General features: G+C 42.3%; 2 protein-coding genes across 2 annotated transcripts in view; one reads left to right on the forward strand and one right to left on the reverse strand.

Moving 5' to 3' along the window:
- Positions 1-15168: 15168 nt before the first annotated feature.
- Positions 15169-19113, forward strand: npas4a (neuronal PAS domain protein 4a; the record flags this gene model as incomplete). Its single annotated transcript, XM_079167117.1, has 8 exons — positions 15169-15343; positions 15754-15908; positions 16012-16114; positions 16222-16522; positions 16657-16766; positions 16929-17064; positions 17191-18971; positions 19085-19113. 8 exons carry the CDS (start codon positions 15169-15171, stop codon positions 19111-19113), a joined length of 2790 nt encoding a protein of 929 aa, XP_079023243.1.
- A 4767-nt stretch (positions 19114-23880) lies between these two features.
- Positions 23881-26857, reverse strand: part of mrpl11 (mitochondrial ribosomal protein L11) — a 35655-nt gene continuing 32678 nt past the window's right edge. The window contains exons 4-6 of the mRNA XM_079168089.1: positions 26104-26197; positions 25529-25688; positions 23881-24124 (exon numbers count right to left, since the gene is read on the reverse strand). Coding sequence (XP_079024215.1) covers positions 24010-24124; positions 25529-25688; positions 26104-26197 — 369 coding nt within the window. The 3' untranslated portion in view covers positions 23881-24009. The remainder of the gene's footprint in view (positions 24125-25528; positions 25689-26103; positions 26198-26857) is intronic.

The raw sequence follows: 26857 nt of genomic DNA on the forward strand, positions 1-26857 counted from the left end.
TTCCTTCCGTCCAATCCTAAAATGACGCCTGGAATCTCTTAGCTACACAGCAAAAATCATTAACACACAAAGACAGAAAGATCACTGCCCTATTTAGATTTCTCTCTCCTTCAGTAAAAATCTAAAAATGTTTCATTTCTGCGCCAGGTAGAGGCAGACGCAATTCTGTATCAATTTCCTATCATCCTTAAATTAGAGAAGAACGGCAAAATGGCTGCAGTTTAAATTAAACAACACTGAAGCTCTGCAGCCTTCTGTTCTATTTTCACTGTCACAGCACGTCACTTGTGTTTTTACTGATTCTCCTGACCCACAAAAAAAAAAGCTAAGGAAAAAGAGAGAGTGAGAAAAGAGAGAGGGGAAAGCCCTTATTTTACAGTCCACTGCGGTTCGCTCCGCCCAGTCCTACACACAAACACCACAAACACACCGCACACACCTCCCATCTGTCCTCACTAGGGGGTGATGACTCACACTCACAGCATGTTTTATGTAATCAGAGCAGACAGCAGTCAGCCACCAGGGGGCAGCAGACCACACAGGTCTCCTCTCACAGCGGCAGTCCAGGAATAGCAACAACCTGAGGAGAGAGTGTTGGTTTTATAACCTAATTGAGTAGTGAGCTTACATTTTCTACAGTTTTTCATGAACTCATACACCTGTGGGAGGAAAAAGTGAACTGACAACTTTGTCTACTTTTCACAAATAATGTACAATACAGCCTACATATTTTTTCTATGCTCAGACATATGTTGTAGCACAGACTTTTTCTTGCATAACTGGACATCTTGTGATAATAGAGAACAAAGATGACGGAGCCTAGTGATGGTGTTATAGAGTGCAGTAGGGTAGGAGGTGTGCGTGTTCACAGTATGGGAGAGTACATGTCCCCTGGCATTTCCTGTTGGCATTCAGACAGAAATAAAACCTGACTAAAACAGGATGACACTGTCATGGATTAGTTACTGGACGAGCCTACCGGGCACAGCGGGCCACGAAGATGACCACAAAGACACTCAAAAGAACCTCAGGGACTCAAAATGATAACAAAGACACTAAAATAATTGCTAAGAGATGTAGTACCACAAAGAGACACACAATAACTACAAGACACCCAAAACAACGAGAAGAAGACACACCACGACTAAAAATAGACACAAAATGAGTAAAATGTACACAAAACGGCTAATTATAAATAATAGACAAGACGTTTGCAGTCATTTTGTGTGTGTGTGTTTCAGTCTGGGTGTTTATTATATAGGAGGGGTAAGGGGCCTTCTACATGTCTGTCCTCAGGTGACCATTGTCTTGTAATCCGTCCATGGACATTGTGTTAACACAGACGAGTGTGTGTGTGTGTGTGTGTGTGTGTGTGTGTGTGTGAGAGAGAGAAGGAAAGAAGGAGAGAGAATTATGTAATTGGAAGATTCAAATAAAGCATTTAAAATGCGTGCATTTGTGTTGTAGGTCTGTGTTTGTATCTGTGTCTGTGTTTTGGGATTTGTTTGTCTGTGTGTGTGTGTGTGTGTGTGTGTGTATGTGCAGGGCGTGGGTGTTTACATAGGAGAGCATGTGTTTGAAAGTGGCATCGCCCACACAGACGAGTGGGAGGAGTGTTTGGGGTGGCAGAAGGGAGTGCTGGAGCGCCTGGGCCTCATTTGTTTTGGCAACTTTATAGAGTATGAGCTCATTTCTGGGCAAGCCGTGCCCTGTAGGCCGCAGTGGGGGATGGCGTGGGACGGGAAGCAGAGCAACGAAGGCCCATGCGGGGCCAGAGTGCACCAACCAGTCCAGTACGATGGAACAAACATGGTGGACAGGAAAGACACCTTTCCGTGTTATATAAATCCTGTCCTGTCCATCAGTTTGAGACATGCAGCCATGAATGACGAACAATCTGTTCCCCGGTTCTAACGCTTTCATCTTCTCTTATTGCATTTCAAAAAGCTCTCGATGCCTCGCCCCTCCACTACAACACAATGCAGGTATTATATTTATGAATGAAAGCGCGAGGTGGAGTGTCATTTCCCTCCACCCACAGCCCCCTGAGATTAGTTCATTAACGGAAAGAGCGGGCAGTGGAATCTGTAGGACATCAAAAACAGGCTGCACAACACAAAGAGGGCCGGTTGATTAGAGTGTAAATTAGTGAGGGCATGAGGCAGGAAATGGCTCTCTCTTCTGGTTATTTGCATACGGTTTATATATTGTTAAAAAACAAGGTTCATACAAAATGTGTCACAAATAATGTTTAAAACTATGGTTTCCCACAGAAACATTAATAAATATAGAAAAAAAACTGTTATAAAAATAGAGAAGAGTGTACTAATCTCTGTATGTAGAGAATACTCTTTATGTGTACTTCTCTCTATATATATAAGAAACTTAAACAATATTTGCTCGGTCACTTTTTGTTATCTCCACCAACTTAAGAGTCCAAAAAGTAATGAATAAATGTTTAAAGATAGTAAGAATAATAACTTGACAAAACCTTCTGAACAAAGAAAGATGAGACCGCACAAAAGTAGGAAGTACAGCTCATTCGTTTTTCAGGCATTTGGTCACAAGCTGTATCGGACAAATTAAAACTTTGACCAGATGATGGTGCTAGAATTAAAGTCAAGGGATCACCAAAGTCACTAGGCTTCATCCTCTGGGGACCATGAACGTGGGTACCACATTTCATGGCAATCCATTCAATAGAAGGTACGGTAGATATCGGCAAAAGACAAATACTTTTTTGATCCTGTTTGAATTGTGCCATGAATTACACATACACGTTTGTTAATTTAAATAAAAAAAGATAATGTTATAGAAATATGTGAAAATACGTAATTAGAAAGACTACACACCCACAAGTTGTGTTAGTGACGTCTCTCGCTGAATCTAAGATGACTATGTTTTATACATATATATGTTCACTTATGAGCAACGGGTGTTACTCATTCTTTTGCTTCCCGGCTGATAAAGAGACCAAGAGTCGCTGTAAAAAACACATCAGGTAAGATGACGTTTGATAACGATTGATGTTGTTCACTGAGCGGTTTCACACAAAACTAAATGATACTACGACACTGTGACTTTCTTGAGTTGCAAAATTATCTTTTAAAGTGACAAACATCATACCAGTAATTCATGCCACAATTCAAATGGGATCAAAAAAGTACTTGTCTGTTGTTGTTGATTGCTGTACATATTTATCCCATGGGGGACAGAAGGGGAGGGACTTCACCTCTATACTTGTTGAGATATTTCAGTCTTGACCGAATTGGTGGAGCAACGTACGGACAACACCAGCATAGCTAACAGGATGAATATTTTCTTTCAATTTTCTATTATTCAGAAATAAATCCTGTGGGATTTTGTTATTTCTAATATGAACAGTCAGACCAGAAGTGACCTCCACATATCACACAGGAGCTTACATGTGTTATGCTCCACACATTCTCCCCCCTCTAATTCAACAGGAGTAATCTCTTGTTAGCTCTGGAAATAATTAGCTTACAAGTCTGGTCCAATTACAGGTTCAATAGCTGTGCACGTTCATTACGTCGGGTCAGTCTAATCTCCTGCGAACACGCTGGGAATTTAGTGCAGTGAGCAGGTTATTGGGTCACACGTCAGTGATTAACAACAATGTAATTAAAGATATGACTGTGCAAGAGGATGACAGCATGCATTCTGCAAGAAGCCCTCGAAACATCTTAGTCTGACTTAAAACAAGTAAAACTTTAGCTGAGATACTGGATTACATTAGAGCCTTGGGTAGATTTATATAAGGCTTTAAGCTAGACCTGCTCTACCTTCAATTTCTTTACTCGTTGCGTAAATGTGGTTACCAAGAAACGACAATGTGTTGCTATGGGTGTGTGGGTGTATAGCGGCAAAAGGGACCTATGCTGAAAAGACATTCAGCCCTGAGAAAAATAGTTTAAATAGCCTGAACTGAAACTGAAAGGTATGGGAACAGAAAGCAGCAGAAGCCGGAGAGGAATTTTGTGAATCACAAAAACACAAACTGATTGTGAAAAAGCTATTCATGCTGAAGAGAAGAAGGCAGTGGTGGAACAGGTATTCAGGTACTTTACGTAAAAGTACACATGAGTAACAATTATTTTGTATTGTTACGTTTTTAATTGAAAGATATTTTTGAGTGATCATCACTAAAGATTTGAACATTTCTATCGTAGGTTTTGGGGTTCCTGCCAGCTTTAGACTTGGTTAAATTGTCAAAGTGAGAGTTCATACTGATGCATGATGGTTAGGATAGTCCTATCAAGACTATCCTTTACCCCGGCTGTAAAATATGATTAAATGAAATGGATATTTATGCTTTACATCTGCGTTGTTGTCAACAGAACATTTTCTATCATACTTTCTGTCCCAATTCTCAAATATTAGGAATATTTTACTGGAGTGTCAGAACATAAAAGTTTACGTATTAAGAGGGGAGTTGTGTTGACCCCAAACATAACTTAAGTACGAATGACTTTTGTTTGTTTCGGGATAGCCAATATAACAAATAGAACATGAAATAATTCCCTATTTCATGTAAGAGCAATACTTTATGGTAATTTCTATATTTTGTAACCTTTATCAAATGTCCTAGCTCAGTTAGGGAAAGGCTACCACTTCAATACTTTACATATATTTGTAATTATTATTGATATCTTACATACAGCAAGATTTACACAAGTAAAAGTAAATAAGTATTATCAGCATAGTGTATCAATGTGTAAAAAAGATTTGTTCTGTAGCTGAAACCTCTCTGTGAGAGTTATATTCTCATATGTTATACAGGGTTGAGCTCATTTGAACACCTTTTAACACTGTTAGGCAGTTTAATCTGTAACATTATATTACATATCTTATAACCTGATGACATTGTTTGTCTGTAAACTCTTACTCTGCAAAGTAACTAGTTGTTTGATGTAGTGTAGTGGAGTAAACAGTACAAGATATTTCCCTCTGAAATAGAGTACACAAGTAGAAGTATATTGACTTAGTTGGAGCCCTCACATCTATTCACAACTACTCTTACCTAAGATAATACATGTATTCTAACAACAACAATGTTCTAATACCCACAACAACCAGGCTTCTCAACAGGCAAATAAAAGACCACAATATTACCGAACCTGCTTTTTACAGGCATTTATAATTTAGTATTATTATTAACAAACCAATATGATAACAATATCCAATAAAAGGTTACTTTCCTGGAAGAAAAGACTTGTCTATAACGTGTTCATGGTTTCCAGCTTGTTGACACGTATACAGGTCTTGTTTGCACTTTAATGAATTTTTCGAGCACTAGATGGAAAACAGGCTTCAAAGGGAATAAATGAACAAGCCACCAGCTGACAAGTAATTGACCTCATCCATTGAAGAATCAGCTCAGAATGAATGAATGAACCAGTAAATTACTAGGGAGAGTGGGCCACATAGACGGGGAAAGTAAACTGTCATGGTATAATAGGGGAGTCAGGTGATCGGTATCAAAACGCCGGGTCAATGGAGATGAATGTTGAGCGAGGACAGCGAGAGAAAAGAGGACAAATGGACAGAGTCCAAGAAGAGAACAAGGTACAAATATGGTTTATTGGCTGATGTGAAGCCCATTCAGCACATCTGTTCCTCCCTCGCTCTCATCAACCCACTCTCTGCTTTTGTTATGCAACACCTCGCTCTATCTGCCCGACTTGAACATATGCCTTGATGGTATACGTTGGGATTAAGCTGACGCCAAATGTAAAAATGTATCCAGATATCAGGTCTGCGGTCTTTTGTCTCTGATCTGTGCTTGACCTTTTATCTGAAATGGAGGCTGAGAGTTAATCGAGGGGAGCGAGATGCACACGGAGAAGAATGGGGAGAGAAAAGGTAGAGAGGGAGTCTCAATGAAAGATCTGCTGCTAGGAGGTCTCTCATGATGTAACGCATCTACATCACGTCGCCATGGCAACCCCGCATCAGCACCAACTCACTGTGGGGAGAAAGAGTCGGAGTCTGTGCTGGTATGTTACAGTAAAGTCTCTGCATGTGTCCACAACAACAAGAAAGACACATGGGTACAAATGACGAGATAAAAGAAACACAAATCGTATATAAGAATGTGTGATTCTGAATATTAAATGTTGAATATATACTTGTTAAATACAAAAAGAGATTTTCTTGTACTCAAATTTAAGAGTGATGCATGTTTTACCTTAAGAACTTCATCTTAACCTTGAGCACGGACACACATTCAATCTCATGCAGTATAATAAAGCCTCTCATGCGAACTCCGTCCTCAATAGAAATATCTTGGCTATTTACCGAGTTATTGTCGCCATGTTCTCCTGTGAGTCTAAGTATAATCTGAGGGACCTTGGGGAGACAGAGAACTCTGAACACTAAAGACTAAAAAGCTCTAGTGAAAACTTCTGCCCCCTGTTCTGTGCCCTGGCGGCTAAAAATAAACGGGATATTGAAAAGCGAAGAGAAAAGGCACAAGGCTACTGGCTCACAAAGCCACACCGATAGAAGGAGGCAGGGAGTGATGGATAAAGGCGGGAGGTGAGGAGCAGGAGAGTGGGTGGAGCTGTGTGTGTGGGTGTTTGTAAGGTTCATATTCACAGATTGCGTCTGTCGACGGATCTGTCAGGCTTTGAATCAGAGTCGCATGTAGTCAGAAGGAGCTGGAGTGTGAGCTGAGCAGCGGATAACATGCATGTTCTACCACCACAAACATATTGTTGGCGCCATGATAACACATATGTGGAATTGACTTAATTGTGCTAATTTATTCTACATCCACAGCTTTATCTCACAGCTGCTGCTATTCAAATGTTGTTTTCTGACTCTATGTGGAGACGCAATTTGAGGTACGAACTAATGAATCTTATATTTTCTACAACACATATCCTGTTCCTGGGTCACAAGACACATTTAAAGGGTTGCAGGACGATAAAAGAAAAGGGAAAACAAAGAAGTTTTACTTCTTCTGGGCTCTAATACAGTTTTAAGTTAATATTTCTTTGTTTTAAGGGGTCACAAGTCAAGAAGGTTGGGATGCACTAAACCAGAGTTACAAATTAATTTGACTCTAACGTCTCCAGAGTGTGTGAGGAGCACCCACAGGACCACCTGCTGTTAAGACATACGTTTTTTTAATGTTTGATTTCTCAGTCCCAAACAGGTCCTGTCATAGTCTGAACGTCTGGAAAAAGAGAAATGTTGGGGCATAATAATAATAACTGTATTTATAGAGAGTTTATTTTCCCTTTATTGTCAACAAAGCAGACTGTGTGATGACATGAATTCATCCGTGTCGAGGTTTAGCTTCTACAAAAACAAATCCTAATTTTGATAATGTGGATTATTGATTCGTCTCCTTTTTAAAACTGATTTATTTGTTAATTTATGTAACAGGAGCAATCCAGATAAACACTGTCACATAGGCAGATGTAATGTATATGTCAAGCTGAAACTAATTTACAGCCCCCTCACCGTGCTTAGCCTTTTAATTTCAGTATGAAAACAACTGAACAGTCTTTATGTGTGCATGTATTGTAACATGACTGTGTATGCATTTACATTTACATGCAAGTGTGTATATGCAAGTATGCATGTACTATCCACGATAATCAATCTCCTTGCTCTAGCTCGTTTAGTATGTGATGATTTAGATTAGGGCTGCGCGATATATCGATATTATATCGCTATCGTTATATGAGACTAGATATCTTCTTAGATTGTGGATATTGTAAAAATGTTGTCTTTTCCTGAAACCCTACAATATGTTTACAATATCAATAACGAGGCATTAGATGTTCGCCCAGCACTAATATTCAGATGAAACACATTAATGTCCATCTGTCTAAGTTCAGAGTCAGCTCCCCTCTACCTCTCTGTCCCTAAATGTTTCTCTCTCTCTCTCTCTCTCTCTCTCTCTCTCTCTCTGATGCAGGAGTGGGAGGTGTTGCTAGGCGACAGATTAGCTCCTTCCTTTCAAGAAGCAGAGCGCAGACCTCGACTCTGGGTGTAAAAATAAACAGAAAAAAAAAGAAAAGACAGTCTTAGAGGGAAAAAAGGACAAGTATCTTTCACCTGTGGCATGACATCCACATGAGATCCCCCCCCCCCCCATCCCCCCTTCTGCTGCACTCTTCACCCTAAAGTGGTCCAGAAATAATTCACTGATATGTATCGCCATTTACATTTCAGATAAACACAAACTGTCCCTCATCGTCGGCAAAAGTGTTGACATTTTAGTATGATGGAGCTGCTGCAGAGACTGATGATCCATCCTCTCTGTTCCCTGTGATGCGATGACTAAGGTGGTGGAGGAACATGCTGCTCGTCCCTCATCCGCAGCTTCAGTCTATGCCAACGGCCGAAGCTGTGAAAGTCACACCTGTTGGCGACTGTTCGTGTGTGCAGAAAGAGCAAGAACACTCCTGCGCATTGTACATCTGCTCAGTGAATGTGTGTGCGTGTGTGTGTGTGTGTGTGTGTGTAGCATAGGGACAAAGAGTAAGTGTTGGTGAATGAGTGTGTAATCGTGTGAAAATCTAAGTATACGAGTGAGAGAGAAGGCCAGTGAGAGATCGATCTCGAGGTTGATCAAGGTAACGTGACTGACTGAACATTTTGTGAGAAATGTGGCAAGTGAATAACTGACAAAGCTAAGTGAATGGGTGAAGATATGAGTGAGTGAGTGAGCACATAATTCTGTGTCTGAGAGAGTTAGTGAGTAAGTGAGTGAGACAATGGATGTCTCAGTGAGTGAATGAGTGAGTGCTTGGCTTAATGTGCCTGGATGAGTGATTGTGCTTAACAGGGTTATGAGACTAAATGAGCCTCCATATGAATATTGAGGCAAACAGGAGTTTCTTGCACAAAGACGGCCCACTAATTGGATTCATTTGAGTCCATTTGCTGTCACGGAGACGAGGTACTCATCCCTCCGACCCCTCGCTCTTCGCCCATCCGCCTCTCAACAGTCATGTTCATCTCTGCCACCCACCTCCGATACCAACACAACCCTGTCTCATAATGGCAGGGATTATCATGACAACCGCAACAATGGCAGCGCTTGAGACAAGAGAGTGTGTGGGACACCGGGACAGCTTAAGTACCTACGAGACTGCTGGGTGGAAAAAAAACAAAACAACTTTGAGTGTTTTTGTTCTGGGAGCTCCTGCATAAAGATTTGTGCTATTTTTGCCCAGAGAAAGTCTGCCAGCGCTGTTTTTTTTTTTATGGCAATCTCAGAAAACACAACAGCTCGAAGAAAGTGATGTATGCTTAGTCACAAATCCAGCGCAAATGAGATTCACATGCAGAAGCAGACAAACAGGGAACCAGTACACTTAACACTGAAAACCATTCACCTGCTTGAGAACATTACTGAATGTTATTCAACTGTCGGGACATTCGGCAGCTTGTTATATAGATACACTGGGTTTCATAAGGTATTCATTTAATAAATGAATAAATTATTGTTTTATGTATTTGTGGAACTTTTAAATTTGTCTATTTTACAGAATTGTGGTTAGGAGATTAGTGCCCGCAGTTAAATCACAGCAAAATAAAAAACACGGACCACCTATATTTTACAACCGCACTTTAGTTTCCCTGGCTTCTAGATGAAAACGTCATTCTTTTATTTTATTTAACCGTTATTTATTCAGGATAATCCCATTGAGATTTTGAATCTATTTCACAGGGTAAAAGATGGCAGCGTAAATGTTTCACCGCATAAAAACAGACAAAAAAACAAAACAGCAAGATGTTAAAAAAACATTATAAAAACTCTATAGAAAGGGTTAAAAGAAAATTGACATTAAAGAGAAGACAAAACAAACCAGCAAATTGCATCAATCAAAGAATTTTCATTCCGTGTTATGTAAAGTACATATCTGTTGTGTTTTATCTCCTCTTGAGAATTGTAATGCACCTAATTGTTGTTTAAGCCAAGAAGCTGCAGCACATATTAGTCTAAATTAGCAGCACAATTACAAACAGAGACTCCACAGTGTTCGGATATCACGCCGGTGAGCTGGTTCCTGTCAAATTCAGGATTGAATATAAAATAATAGTAATTACGTTTAAGGCACTACAGAAATTGGGCCTCTCAGGTTAATCAGCATACCATACTTTTTTGAACTCATGTTAAAATCTGTAGGACAAAATGAACCAACAACAAAGCAAGAAAGAACGTAGAGATAAAGGTGATGACTGTGACACATACAATGAGAAACTGGGTTTGTTTCCTCTGCACTGTGCATCCTTGTGTCCAAGATCCAAATGAATAATATCAAGGTAAGTGTTGAGCAGTCGGGCTTTGGTTAATCAAGTGTGGAGATTTCCTACATTAAGTGAACCATTTTTGGCAGCTTTAATGCTCGTTAAGAAAATATGTCTTTTCCAAAATGATAATTTAAGAGCAGAGAACTAATTTGAGAGCAACACAGTGGGACAGCATCACTCAGCACATGTGATTGAGAGTCTAGCTTTAATAAATGGTCAGTGATAATAAACGTGGTTTAATAAATTAAACAAATCATGTACAAACAATGACGCGGTCCTTTAAGTATGAAGAGAGATACAATCTAAATAATTAACTGTCAAATTAATTTGTGGTCGATGGTGAAAGACTACAAGGTCAAACACGAGATGAAAGTATTTTAGAGGCCAGTCCTTTAAAAAATAACTATTGTTTTTGTGCTTGAAGATTGTTTTCTGTCATTAATTACTCTAATGATGGCCAATATGAGACAAGACCACAGACTTGCTTATTGACTAGTTAATGATGCAGCAGACTTAAATGTGTTATTTGCTCAATTTAATGTTTTTTTTTTCTACATTAAGAAGAGCACTGGAATAGTTATGTTGCTAATGGCACCAAGAAGCACAGGACCATATTTCGTGCAGCTCGTGGAGAACAATTTGTTTCCTTGTGGCAGCTGAAGAAAAAGAAACTTGAAGGTTTGGTGAAGGATCTTGAGAGGAAAGAACTCAGGGGGATGGAAATGCTGTAATGCAGTCTGAGGTAGCTCCTGAGGAAAATGTCAACATCCTTAAAGTGCTCACTGCTTTACTGAACGGGAAAAGGTGTGGGTCGATATAATAAACAACGACTTTCACAAGTATCCAATTTAATCCAACCAATAAAACGTGGAATCAGGCCGTATAAATAAGACGAAACTGTCACGACTTAAACATATGTGGACTTGAACTTGCAAGAAAAAAAAACTCTGAATGAAGAAAATCAATTGAAAATAAAATGGACCTAAGAAAATGACCGCAAGGCAATGAGAGAAACAGACTGTCACATGAAAGGAAACAAGTTTAAATGTCTATTGAACTATCTATGAAAAGTACTTGGTCAGGGAGTGTTATTGATACATCATTGCTTGAAGGATATACTGTAATATCAATGTTTAACCACTTTCCTAATCAGGACAATAAGACAACCTCCTCAATAACGACCAGTTAAATCTGTTCTAGCTTGTTCACCTGTTGGAGGTTCACAGGTAGAACACAGAGGCAACTAAAAACCAATAATATACAGTTATGATGAATGTGCCACACAAAAGACTTTTCTATCAGACCAAACCGAACACATCATATATATTCATCAACAACGAGAACATATTACCAATGACAAGTTACAAAACGCTGCAGGTTCGTCACAGGAAGCGTTCACTTAAACTAGGCTGTTGAAGTTGGAGTGTATGTGAGATGAGGGTCAAAACTCTTTTCCTTGTTAATTAATCAAACTATTTTCTTGATTAGTTGATTGCTTCTTCAAGAAAATAGTGTAAAATGTCAGCGCAAAGTAGTGTAGGGAGGAGAGAGAGTCTGTAACCATAACTATACAAAAGAGTGATTTAAGAAAGAGAGTGATTATCATATGTGTATTATTAGCATAATGTCAATATTCCATTTTTTAATATAACAGTTATTGCCAATACCGGCATATAGCTACACCCCTACTCCATCTGCGTTTTTGTGGTTTTATTCATTTAAAAAAATGGTTCTGAAAATTGTACAACATCTAAATTCATGATGTCTCAAACTTTGACTCTTGTTTTTCCAGTTTGGCATTAAGGACACTCACTCACCTTTGGCACCTGAACACTGTTGTAGTCATCACGTCCAGAAGGAGGAATAACATCTGGATGATCTTTGACACCAAACTCATGCAACAACAAAGATGCACCTGAAACAAAGAGCATGACTCAACTTTAGTCCTTTCAGGGTTGGATTAAAAAAAGGAAAAGATGTGCACAACCTCTGTCCAATTATGTCTTCTGTGGGTGAACTGCCCTAATGAATGAGTGTGACACTGCATCCAGAATAGCCAAAAGGAAAACTGATGTCATTGTCATGACTATGGTCCCCACTCTAGCAACAGACTGGTGTGTGATGTATTTCTATCTGCTCTGGAGGCGCAGCTCGCCCATGTGATGTGCAGCAGAGATGACAAACTCCCATCTCTCATTTCTACGGCTTCAAGAGCTGGAGTGAAGCTTATTTACACTGTGGTCAGGTCTAAGGGTCATTGTTAGTGGAAATATAGTCAATCAATAAGTATAAGAGGAAGCAGAGTCGGCTGAGTCATCCAATATAAATATGAGACAAAAACAAACCTCAAAGGAGAAGAAACACACACAGGGACTGAAACAAAGCTGAAACAAGAAGCTGGATGATTCATCAAAGAGCTATATTCTGCATATTAAAAACTTCCAAAGAAGAACACTGGGACAAAGTAATGCTCGTCTTGTTGACTCTAGATTCATCATTATTCATCTAAGTAGATAATAGATCGGGTTTTGTATTCCTTTAGAAATAAATTGCCTATGGAGAATAAACACAGAGACACATGTTATCATCATACATTGCATTGACTTATTATTTCCCTGAAGACTTACCCAAATCTCAACCACCAGGACATGTCTGACCCCAACAAGAGTCCTTAACTCAACCATAAACCTCTTAACCTCTAAAATGTAATGATTACGATGTGGGGACATGAATTGTGTCCCCAAAAAGGGGAAGGAGTTTCAACAGATTAATATCCCTACAACATGAGTAATACCCATTCTCTCTCTCTCTCTCACACACACACAAACACAAATAGATTGTAGATCACCTTGTGAGTGGAAAAAGCCAGAACATGCTCTCCACTTAGTTTTCAATGGAACATATTTGCCACCATGCCTCTCATCTCTTCACACAAAATAATTCAAGAAATGGTGTGTGTGTGTGTGTGTGTGTGTGTGTGTGTGCTCGGCTGTGTGAAGCACATACTCAGATCTATTTTGGGGGGCTAAAAGTGAAATCTCCTCATCTATAAATAGGACGATCGGAGCGGGATGCGGGGGCGCGCCTCTCAGCCCTTGTGTCGGTCACCGGTGAGACCTATTTTTAGAAACAGCACGGCTAACCTCACGTGAGACTAGCGACTGGTTTGCAGGTTGCGAAATACCGGCTGCTATTTGCGCGCGCCTCAAATTATTCATGAATTTCATTCATCAAAATGACTTTTCATTGAGCTTTTTGAAGATCGTCCTTGGAAGTTTTATTAAACAGGGACACAACTAGGGCAGACTCACGCATTAACGTCATGTGTTAAGCGGTAAAAGGGAGAACTATAATAAAATTGTTGCTGATGTCGAAGCTGATCTTAGAGCGCCATATAGCTAGTGTGTGTGGTCTGTGCTGTTTCTGCAGTATGTGTGGCTGGTCATGCTCTGATTGTTTCCTACAGTCCATGTTTTTTCTGTTTGATATCAAAAGAACAAAATCGAGAGCGAATTATTGTTGGTATAATTTCTGAATCTGAATAACTCTAGTCCATCTCAATGGAGATTTATCTCTGACGTGTATCACACAGTGCACATCAAATAAAAACATATAGCGTTTCAGTGTATATTGAGAAAAAATGTTCACTAAATGCCAAAGATTGCCTCTTGACAGAAATGAAAATATGACAATGCAGTAGGCTACATTCTGGAAATCCGCAGCATCCATGTCTAACAGTCGAGAAAATGGAGGCAAATTCTGTGTGTGTTTATCGCTGTTTTCAGCTGCTCAGGAATGATCTCCATTCATAAAAGGCGACGGAGAAACGGAGCGAGGTGAAAACAGCCTCAGCATCCATGTCCGCCTCCTGGAACAGCAGCTCGGTGACTGAAGATATTGTCTCCAGCTCTGCATCATCATCAATCTACCATGTTTGAAATGTTAACAGTAAATGTGGTCGAAGTGAAATGATTGATACCTGACAAGCACCTGCCGTGTTTACCGACATGGTCTCGGGCAAACAGGCGGTGACGAGTAGCCTACCTCAAGTGCCAGACACATAAACACAGAGACCTCGTTCGTATGCAACACAGTCTTTCCACCCCCCACCCCCCCCTCCTTCCTTCCTTCTTTCCCTTGCACCCCCCTCTCCTCCCCCAATACACCGGAGTCCGGTGACTCCGCTTACGTTTTACACTTGCTCCGCCCCTTACTCGGTTTTGTCCAAATCGGGCTTTTTGCGTCGCCGGAGCTCCCGATTTCAGCCCGACGTCATCACCGAGTAGAGGGAAGCGCTGACGTCGAGGCAGAGTCACCGAGAGGAGAGGGCACGGGAGAGGGAGGGGGAGAGTTCCACCATTGCTTACACTGATATGAGACATATCTATCCCCCTCGGCCCCCCCTTCTTCTCCACCCCCCTCCCTCCGTTTTACGTCGGTGTCAGTGCGTTGGGAGCCCCCCTACTCCGGTGGAGTCCCAAGCTATATAAGTAACCGGCGAGCAGAGTCCCTCAACCAGATTTACGGGTTCCGGACTTCAGTGCGAGAGAGGGCTACCACAGCCGCCGATTCACCTGCACTCCGAGAGGGGGGACAGACATCCAGCATCCAAGCTGGACGCTGTGGCGGAGCTAAAGCAGACTGAGACGGGTCAGGAGAAGGTTTTGATACCTTTCTCTGGAAAACAAGCTGAGATGAAAGTCCAATAACACGCCTCAGAGCTTTTTCCACTGTTACAACCCGTCTCTGAAATCATCTCGGAGACAGGACACCCCGACTCCAGCCGAGGCACCGCGTTGAACAACACTCCGCTCTCAACTCTCCAACTCACATCTGGAGGAATTTCGATATTCACCGCAACAACCAGCCACAATGTACCGCTCAACCAAAGGAGCATCCAAGGCTCGACGGGACCAGATCAACGTCGAGATCCGGAACCTGAAGGACTTGTTGCCCATATCCGATGCAGATAAAGCGCGGCTCTCATACCTGCACATCATGTCACTTGCCTGCATGTACACCAGGAAATCCGTCTTCTTCACTCAAGGTAAGAATGAATTTACTCTCAATAAAACGACCTGTTGATGATCGTGCTGCATAGAAAGCCTGCAATCGCTCACAGTGGCGGAATCAACAAGTGTTTTAGTGGCACTGCAGGCAATTGACTTGATATAAGCCTAATTTTCAGATAAACCCTCGGTACGTGGGTCATTAATTAATCGCAAATAATTGATGTAGAAGCTCATGCAGGTGTTTTAATAACAGTTTGTCGCTGTCCGTGGTGCTGAAATGATTTAGCGCCATAAATAGAGCCGCGCCGCTGTCCATGGTGCTGAAACACACTGCGGACACTGTTTTCTTATTGCGGGGATCAGACATGCTGTGTTCATTCTTAACATCCTCAGGTTTATTAACAAATATCTGATCTGTCACACATTTTCCCCCCCCCCTCTCTAGAAGCGGGAAGTCTTGATGAGAGCGCGAGCGTTCTGTCTTACCAAGAACTGTCGGAGTTGATGCAGGCGATGCCGGGGTTTCTGATGCTGCTCACTGGGGAAGGGAAGCTGCTGTACCTGTCAGACAGCGTCTCCGAGCACCTCGGACACTCCATGGTGAGTCTACACGGAACCGATTCATTCGTATAGTTTGGTATGAATATTCAAGCGCTACCTCGGGCTTCATAAATAACGTTTCTGTTTGTATGTTTTTCTCCAGGTGGATCTTGTGGCACAGGGGGACAGCGTGTATGATATCATCGACGCCTCAGACCACTTCATCATGAGGAGCAACCTGTCAACCTCCACGTCACCTGAGATGGGTAAGACAAACATTAAAGTTTTATTTATTTATTCTCTACATCTAATGCGGACTGATTGCCGAAAATGATTTGTATTAATAAACCTCCTCTCATCTCTTCCTCCATAGACCGTCTCTTCCGCTGTCGTTTCAACACCTCCAAGTCCGTGCGGAGGCAGAGTGCTGGGAACAAGCTGGTTCTGATCCGAGCTCGCAGCATCTCTCCCGTCTCTGCCACCGGGTCCTACTGGACATCTAACCCCGTCTGGGTGTGTTTCTGCTCCCCTCTGGAGCCCCACCCATCCCGCTCCAACCCCGGGGCAGAGGGGGAGTCAACCTCCACCCCTCCTCTAGCTGAGACCAACTTGTTCCTGGCCTGCTTCCACTCCCAGCATGCCCGGGACATGAGGCTGCAGACCGCCCAGGACAGGTGAGCTCAAACAGATCCTCACCTCCACCTGTTACTTTAATATTTACAGGCGTATTAATCTGTTTATAAGATAACTATATGGGTAAAAAAAAAAAAAGTCCTCCTAACACATCGCCACCCACTCTCTCCTACAGTGTGAGCGCCTATCTCGGCTTTGATGTGACAGCTTTACGCTCTTGCTCCTGGTACAGCCTCCTCCACCCACAGGATCTGTCACATGCCTCCGCTCAGCACCGCAGCCTATGTAAGTGTACTCTTCACACATACCTACCAGTTACAACCATCCCTGCCCACACAATTACACACACATCGTGCCCACTGGCACATCCACACAGTGGAACAACACTATGATGATTAATAGGATTAAAAACCAATGCCAACTTGTGCTGTGACTGTTGTTCAACAGTGAGAGAAGGAGGAGAGGGCAGAGCTGAAATGGTGGTGCGTGTGCAAACTCAGGACCAGTCGTGGGTTTGGCTCTACATGGTGCTTCAGCTGCAACCTGGAGAAATCCCCATCAGCAGCAACAACTACATCATCAGGTATTTACCGCCTTTTCTTAAACAACACACCACTCACCAATTAGGAGACAAAACATTGATGAAAACAGACAAAAACACAAATCCTCACTCACCGTTTCTCCTCTGTTTCTTCTTCTTCTCTCTCAGTGAGTCTGAGGCCTGGTCAGTGCGTCAGCAGCTCAGCTCCGAGCAGACCCAGCTGACCCTGGTTCTGAGCGGTGGTACCTCTCAGCAGGAGGGTCTGAGCCTCCAGTCTCCAGACACCCTGTCCAGTCCAGACCAGGTCTTCACCCCAGGCAGCAGCGGCCTGTCAGCCCAGTCCTTTGACTTCAGCACTGCTGGCTGCAGCGTGGGCTCCTCTGATGAACCTGGGAGTTCTGCTGCTGAGGCCATGCAGCAGGAGGGTGACCCTCGTTCCAGTATCTCCTCTCTGGAGGAAGAAAGCTTCTTCCAGCAGCATCCTGCTGAAAGTCCCTCAGCTGCCTCCTCCCCCACTCCAGTCACTGTTGAAACAGTAGCAGACTTAGACTTTTTAACCCAGAACATTCTCCTGCCGCCGTCCTTCCAGCTCAACCCTGCACTGCCATCTCTCCCTCTGCCTCTCCCCCCTATCCCCACCTCGCAAGCTCAGCAGACCAAAGAGTTTGTGTGCACGCCACCCTACACTCCCCATGTTGCCGGGACTAGCTTCCCATTCGGTGAACCCCTCTTCAGCTTTGACCCCTCTGGCACTACCACCCCACCCCCCGCTGCTACAACAGCCACCTCCGCCACCTCAATGGCCCCTGCAGCTTCCTCCTCAGCCCCACCAACTACCACCTCCAGCCCCTCTCCCCCCAACACCCTGTCCACCAAGCTCGCCCTCAAGCTAACTACTCCATCCACTGACTTCCTCTTCTCTGGCGAGCACGGCAGTGGTGCCCTTTATGAGAAACTGCCCCCCACACCTGACAGCCCCGGAGACGGCGACTGCACAGTGATGACCCTGCCCGAGGTTCGGGGTCCGCTGTATGTGGATGTACCCCTCCATTGTCCCCCTGAGGGCCTCCTCACCCCTGAGGCGTCACCCGGTAAACAGCCCTGCCTCTCCTTCTTCTCCCTGGAAAGAGAGAGGGAGAAGGAAAGAGCGGAAATCTCCCTCTTAGCTCAGCACATCAGCTCACTTGCAGAGGGATTCTACATGGATCCACTCTTGTCCAAACTCTCTCCTCCCTCTATGTCACCCTCATCCTCCCCTTCCTCCCCCTTCCTGTCTTCCGTCATAGAAACTGCTGATCTTGGTTCAGTCCACATGCTTAGGGAGTTTTATCCCATTAAAGCATGGAGAGGTCTGGACATTCCAATGTTCCTCGATGACGATGACTCTCTGTTTGAAGAGAGCATCCTAGAAAACCTCCTCCAAGACAACTTCCTTCCTCCTCAGTCCCCCTGTCTCTCCCCCCCCTCCCCCTCCCCTTCCACCTCCCCTATGCCCAATCCCTCCAGCCCAATCTCTCCTCAAACCCCAGTGTGCTGGCGCCAACCCTCCCAGTTTGAGGGAGTGGGCCACTTCTGTAGCGTCCAATCGGCGCAATGTAACTCCATGGCTGGGTGCGGGGCGACTGCGGCTGCTGAGGCTGGGGCAATGGCGGAAGGGGAGGGGCTAGCGGAGGAAGCAATGGAGATCGAGGTGGTGTCATCTCCTGTGTCCTCTTGCTCCTCCATTCCAGCTTCCCCTCCCCTCATCCTCACTGCCTCCCCCAGCCCCGCCACCTCCACGCCCATCGTCTCGCCCACGCCTGCTGTATCTTGCAATCAGTCCCTCCTGGAGGAGCTGGCTGTCCTGGAACCCATGTTTGGGGCAGGTGCCTCGATCGCCCCTGGCTTAGGGCAACAACCTGAGTTGTATCAACTCCAATGTCATCCATCATCACAGTGCTTCCACAAAGGTAAGAATCTGCCTCCGTCTCTTTTTTTTCCATCTTAGTCTTGATAAATGAGACAAAAACCTGTTTCTGAAAATACACCACTAACGGCCTCTTTCCCTTTTTTTGTCTTTCAGATGGGAGTGGAAGTGTTCCTCCGTTCTAAAATAAGTCTGTGACTTACTTCATTAAGTATGGCATATTGTCATATTTTGTGGAGCCCCTTTTACTGAAAAGTAAAAAATTATTAAGTGTATAAATATACATAATGTATATACAACTTAAGGACTTTAACTCCTACATGTCTCCTGAGAACAAAGATTGGCTTTATATTTTTGTTCAGTCATTAATCTGTATACTACTACAAAACTGGTGCACCATTTACATGATGATTCAAGCACATGGACTCATAACTGACTTGGTTTTGAGTCCATGTGGTGTCTTCTCAGCTTCTCTATAACACGAGCTTCAGATATGATCAAACAGAGAAACTTCTCTGAACTTGTAAGCGCTGTTTAACTTCCAGATGCGCATTTGTATTCACTCGTAGTGAAAAATCTGTTGTGAACAAAAAAAAAAAAAAGAACATTTCTTGCTATTTCAATAGAGAGATGAATTATAGCACTTTTGCCTGACATGCAGCAACGCAAACCCAAACCTCAAATGTGTTGGAAGTCAAATGTTTACAAATTGTTTACATCCTTAGAAATGACCACTATCGGTACATTAAAATACCTTCTTGCTAAGAACTCCTCTATCCGATCTTCAGAGCCAATACAGCTCTGATTTGATAGCGCTCTTCCTCACAGCCTAAGAGGCAACATCAGAACTCATAAATAGTAATCAACTTTAATCCAGACACTTTGAGCTTTGAGTTTGCGGCTTCAAACCTTTAACATTTCATATTTATCTCTCCATCTAAACTTTTGTGTATCAATGTGATGTGCAAACAAAAAGGAAAACATGTGAAGAGATCCTGGCATGTGAAGAACTCGAGGATGTTGAAGGCGTCCATCGCTTTACGAGATGCAACACCAAACAAGAAATTGTCTGAAAGTCTGGAAGCTCTGATCATGCCACAAATCCACTGCTACGCTGTACTGTACATTAGACTCTGAATGTGGGCTCTTCAGGTCCCTGCTGGCCCGAGGGCAGACGGCTGGATATTGTTGCAGCATCAATATTTGCAATGCTGGCAGCTTATAGCGGCTCCTGTGTGCCTGAAACGGCCCTGACCTGCTGAACTCTGAACTCTTTATCACGTCCATTCAACATGGACATTTACATCGTTGCTCCACTGGAGTGCGGTGTAGCGAGGCACAATTGACTATGTGAATGAGCGATTCTTCTTTTTTGAGAGGGGTTAGAATACAAAAGTTTTGTTTTAAAAAATGAAAATAGGGATGGGGTGCTATTTCTATTCAGTTACCAAGCGACACGGGTTGAGAATGGTACTATTCCCATGGTGTCGACATGCTCACGTAGAGTTGTCTACGGTCAAGTAAAGGATTGATTCCTACGTTCTAGCTATTAAAGGCTAAGTTAATATACATGTGTAAAATTACTATATTGTATGTGTGATATTTGAAAACAATGTTATTGCATATGCATTATGTCTGTGGATATAGGCATATGATCTTTTCAGAAAGGTTGTACACATTTGTACATTTGTATGAAACAGTTATTGGTCTGTATATATAAGAAAGAGATTTTTATTGCATAAGATTGAATATATTCTAAACATCTTACTTACTACAGAATGGACATTGTGGATCAGTGTTCTATTGTGTTGCTTATAAGTGTATTTGATTGTCATACAAATGCATTTATAATAAAAGTGCACTTAATGCGGCTGATGCATTTGTGTCGTCATAGTCAAGCCCCCTTGCTCCTCCGTCAGCCTCATCATCATCATCATCATCATCCCACCATCCCTGCCTCTTTTCCTCCCTCCCATACACTCTCCTCCATTTCTTCCCCTGGAGCGTGTTTCGCTCAGCAACAGCACTGACGCACACACATGACGAGACAGAATGAGACACTATCTGACTCAGACTGACGCACACTCTTGGCATCGAGGTTTTTGCGTGCGCAAAAGGCACACACAGTGGGCCTCCCACTTATGATGATGCGCACACACACACATAATAGTAGGCATATGACCCCCTCCGCCGTCAGCCCTCTTTACAAATCACAGTAGCCCACATTCACTCGATGTACCTGCGACTCTATCAGCGCTCAGTGTGGTGTAAGACTCCATATATAGGCATTCCTGTTCAAGAGCTCTGACTGAAACAGCCTCCCATCTATTCTCAGCCTCCATTCAGAAGGATCAGGGAGGGGAGGGCTGGAGAGAGAGGGGAGACAAAGAAGGAGCAAGAGGCGGCTAAAATTAGAGGTACAGTAAAGAGGGATGAGGGACCAACCGATGCTGTCGCCATAGGATGGGGAAGTGAATATAATAAAAATACATGGATAACCCATTTCCTGTACATAATGATAGATAAAAGATGCACTTCATGCATCTTTTTTTTGCCATATTTCATCACCTGTAACTCATTACATAATATAGAATTCATAACACGCACGGAGGCAAAGCTCTAAACATTATACTGGTCTTCTGCAAGCGAACATTTTGTTCCATCTTCTGCTGCAGTGTCTATGATGGAGTGAAGATGAGCAGTGGAGGAAGAGCTGCTCAGCTGACTGACGCTATCTTCTGGCAAAGACAGGTATTGCACCAGAGAGCAGTGTAGCATGTGACGTGTAAGAGGCCACGTTAGGAAGGGGTCATGAAAAGGGCAGGGGAATGGTCAGTGTCATACTTCACGCTCCCTGGACCATGTAATATTACAGGTGTAATAAATGACTCTTTAAAGCTAACATAAAGGTAGAGTCCATGTAGGGCTGGGTGATATGATTACGATCATTAGAATATAAAAGTCTGATTTCAAACACTACTCACATGTTCACTATGATTGATTGGTGAAATTGATCTTCCTGTTCACAGTGGCCTTAAAGACACCCATTCCCTCTTTGTATTTCCTCGGACAGTGTTTCCTTACAGAGCTGTGGAGGAACAGCAGCAATACAAATATGGACATTTTTGCTTTTATCCTGAAACTTTAGACACCTATGGCCGAGACCAAAGCTTGAGTGTTCCCGAGGGCACTTCAAGAGGGCACTTCAAGAGGAGCTGGGAAACGATTAATAGATGACATCGTCTACCTTCTGAGGCACAGTCGCCCCAGACTTTCATACTGGAAGATTCCCAGTTTCAGCTGAACTTCAATAAATAATGATAAATAATTAAATAAATGAATAAAAAACGTTCTGCTAAAATGCCAATATACAGTAACAGTATATTCTAAATCCAAAATATATATTAAAAACTTTTCTCAATCTATTCTGCAGCACTTAATAGGCTATAAATAAAGTGTTTTCCTCCTATGCAATTATTAGTAGTGCTGGGCAACGATTACAATTTTTAATCGCGATTAATTACATTGAACTCAATGTGCTGACTGTATGTGAAACGTTCCACTGCTGTGCAACAGGAATAAAATGTTTCAGCAAAAATGTCTGTCTTCTGTTTTCATGACAGTCAGAGCATGTGAATGCATCTCTATTGTTCATCAATATAATGCTGTAACTCCGAGGTGATGATGGTTAACCAGTGATCAAAGAATAAAGACACTTTACACATAATTTAGGTGTATTTTCTCTTTAACTCACGAGATGCAGATAGCAAGTTTTATACTTAATGTTAATATAATTCATACTTTGTTGGCATCTTATTCTGAAAACCGGATGTTCGTCTGAAGAAACCGGATGTTGTCTCACGTTTATCTTTCCGCTAACTTTCAAAATCCTTCGCTCGCTCCCGATCTGTGCCGTTTGAATGAGTTTACCGTGAATTTCAGCATATAGGTGCACTAACATGTAAATGTCTGCCGAGTTGACCACGGAGATCTGAGTGTCTGCTGACTTTACCGCAGCGATGTCCAGTAGTCTCCATTCCTCCACCGCTGCCAGTGAGCAACGGACTTTCAAAATAAAAGAAAACGCGCTATAAAATAATTGTCGGCGTTAATTAATTAATGCGCAGCACTAATAATAATAATACGAATGAGTTTGCAAATATATTGTGCGAAATTATTTTTTCTAACAGGCAATTAAAATTAACAAAATATTGGTGGGGACAAAGTGTGTCTTTCCCAAACTTTGGTCGTGACTAGTCCCTATGGACCATATGCAAACCTACGCCCTTTCAAACAGATGCAGGAAAACGCATAAAATAGTCTGATGTTCCAGACAATGAACAGAGTTGTTATTTAGGGCTGCAACTAATAATTACAATTGATCAATGGTCATTTTTTTTTTTAAATCGGTGAATCGTGAAAAATCTGCATTAGTTTCATTATTATGCATTACATGGAACCGAAACCTTTATATGTGTGTATTAAAAAGTTCAGTGTTTCATAACATGTTTATAATTACTTTAATTAAAATGATCTCGGACAATATGGTCCATCGCCTCACTTGAAGTCCATATGATTTCTGCAATAATTCATGTGAACACTTCAGATCACAGATTGAAGAGAGGTGTGACTGTGAAGTGTACAAGGAACCATCTGCACAGCCTGACAAACCAAACCGCTTCGAGAAGTGTTAATAATAGATAATAACATCAAAGAGAGTAAACATACAAATACTTCCAAGACTGAGAAATTACAGTTTCATTAGCTTAGCTCAGAGGAAATGAAACGCTCAGGGTGATAAATATTTTCAAAACTTGAGTGGATGCTTTTGCTGCCAAAATATAGTCGATGCTAAATATTTTAAATAATTCTAAAATACTGACGCCAAACAGTTAGCTGTAAAGAAATATCTAAATATCAGATGTGAATAAGGACACGGAAAAAAATTCACGCAACTAACTATATACTAACTTTATTAACTGACACACACAACATTAACAGCGTTTGTGTGTGACTGTAATTCACATATAGAGTCAATACAAACAGGAATGGAGGGAACATATTAAAAATGTTGCAGGTCTTCATTTCTTTTTACTCGACGAAGCTTCCGCTGCAGCGGCTGCAGCTGCTGCTGCATCAGCTTTCAACGTCTCCTCCCTCTGCTCCAAGAAGAGTTTGTAATCATCAGCTGAGAGACTGAAGAGGAGGAGGGAGGAAGAGAAAGGGAGAGATGGTGAGAAAAATAGAAGGAGGAATTATATTCAGTTACCCCAAACTCTGACTACAGGATGATCTAACCTACTGTCAAAAGGTTAAGAGTCATTTCGTAGTTAATACAAATGGAATACTGAGGATGAAAAACACCACATCAAGGTATTTCAAATGGCGATGGTGATATTTATCAGTGTACATTTCTACTTCTTGTATCTTTAAATCCTTCAGATATCTGTTACTTTAACTTTAAACTTAGTTTTTGTTCTTTCTGGACTCACCAGAGTGCAGCAGTGTTCAACACCTTTCCAGGGAGAAATCCATTGTAGATACCAATTTCTCCACATGACAGTACTTTCAATAAATCATAAAGCACTGCAGCCTCAAGGCATGTTGTTTAAAGTACGGGCGAGAAAAGGATTCTGGGTAATGTACAATATCATTAAGAAGAAGAAGAAATAGATGCGTCAGATTGAGGGGGTGCGACTGTGAGAGAATACTGAACTAACACAGTGCACGTAATAAATTATTAATATCTGGAAGTAAACAGAGGTGGGTGTTAAGATCTAAAGCCTCTCATGTGGACAACAGTAAGTCGGTAGAGGAGTGGAGGGAGTTCACATCTGGAACATCTAAAGTATTCTGATACAAAAGCAAGATGTGCCATCTTTGTGAAGCTTATAGCATTCAGTCTCAAAAACATACTGCATACTGACTGTACACAGTACGATATACTGTGTGCTAGTATATTGTTTGTGTATCTAACAAGTCAACATACTGAACAGTTTTATATTTACAGGATATAATGCAACATGCACTGATGCTCTTCAGTTAAACTGTGAAAAATCAACACAAATAAGACACCTGAATCATTTTCCATGTTTAGTTCATTTCATAAAGCTGTTTGACCACCATCCACAGCTTATATGTTTTAAATGAAAAGGTCTCAGAGCAGAATCAGGAGTACAAACATAAATATGACGGGGACATTTAAATGCCTTTTTGCTGCAGGGCTAGCTGAAATGCATTTGACTATACACTGAACTGTAGGTGTTCATGTTATTGTGGCCGCTGAGGTCCTTTACTGTCATCTTGTCTGACATCTAGTGGCCGTTAGGAGGCATAGCAGCATCTACACGTGACACTGTCTGCTGCTTCTTTGTAACTCTGCAAAATGATGTGCGACGCTTTATGTTCCTGTGTGTCCTTGTTCTTTTCAAGAACTTAATACAAAATAACAAAAATCTACTTGGATCTACTAACAAGTCCAGGACAGGACCAGCCTCTGACGGCATTGCTTGCATGCACACTTGTCCACTTTATGGTAATTGAGGCAAAAACACTGGGAAATTATTAAAAAGTGCACCGAAGCACCGAACCAGAACTTACTCGTTGACAATCTTGATGCCAAGCGAACGCGCCGAGCCTATGATGCTTTTGACGACGGTCTCGAGGGAGGCGTTCCTCATCTTGAAGCACTCGTCCAGAGCTTTCACCTGGGCAATCTCATACACCGCCCGCACCGACACCATCCCCGCGGTCTCATGGCCTACACACACACACACACAAGATTTCAGATCATGAATAAAAAAAAGACACATAAAAGGTTTGGTACAAAATAGGACAAAATGGTGTGTGTGTGTGTGTGTGTGTGTGTGTGTGTGTGTGTGTGTGTGTGTGTGTGTGACACTTGTGAAGAGGTGGTGTTAGGACTCCATGAGGCAGGAGATTCAATTCATAGCTTTGAGCATAAAAGAGGGCCATCCATAATTCTCTTTTCTTACCACACCACCTTTCGCAACTTCCTTCCTCTGCTGCAGTTTGCCTGCATGTCATGAATATAACATCAATCACAGCAAAGCTCAAAACCGAGCCGAGGGAGAGACGTGTGTCCGTTACAGGATGGACTCAGCGGGGGAAGATTGGAGTGAGAGCAGACGCATCAGTGCAGCAGCACATCTCACCTGTCTTGCCGGCTCCTTTCGCAATGCCCGCTGCTTGCTTGAGGAAGTACGACACCGTGGGCTGGCCGATCTTCAGGTCATACGTTCGGTCAGGCTGAGGAGACAGAAGCATCAGAACTAAAACATACAGCCAGGATTCATGAGTCTATAAAAAATGTTTTTCACATTTATTTATTCGACTGTTCACTACTTCTGCTCTTTAGTTAGCCTACTGTTGCTGCACATGTCAAACCTTCTGCTTCGGTAAGCAGATGCTGTCTGAAGTTAATGATAATGGCGGCAGATTGACGATCAAAATTCATAAAAATCTTAGAAACAATGAGTTTCATGACAGCGGTGGTCATCATTTACGGGCTGAAATAAAAAAACTGTCGCCATCAGCTGTTCGCTTGATGAGTTTGAAAGCACCACTCTGGTTGAATTTCTTTTTGAAGTCTTTCCATCTTAAACATGCACTTGATGGCTTCATAATATCGCACTCAGAATCTGAGGCTACAGCTGTGTTTTCCAGGCAGGAAGTCCTGCCTGGAAATAAACAGCATTGTTCAAGGATTGCAGCCAACGGCAGAAGAGACAAATACAATTATATATATTTCTCATGAATGTTTTTAGATTTGGAAAGGCTTATCGCCATTACTAGCCACAGACAGACAGCACACTTCCAGGACTACAACTCTGGTGGAGAAATACTAGATCCATCTATTGGGTTTTAGTTTGATGCCAATAAACCCCCAAAGTTGAATGTAAAAATGTG

This window comes from Pholis gunnellus, assembly GCF_910591455.1.
Source record: "Pholis gunnellus genome assembly, chromosome: 10".
Classification (NCBI taxonomy): domain Eukaryota; kingdom Metazoa; phylum Chordata; class Actinopteri; order Perciformes; family Pholidae; genus Pholis; species Pholis gunnellus.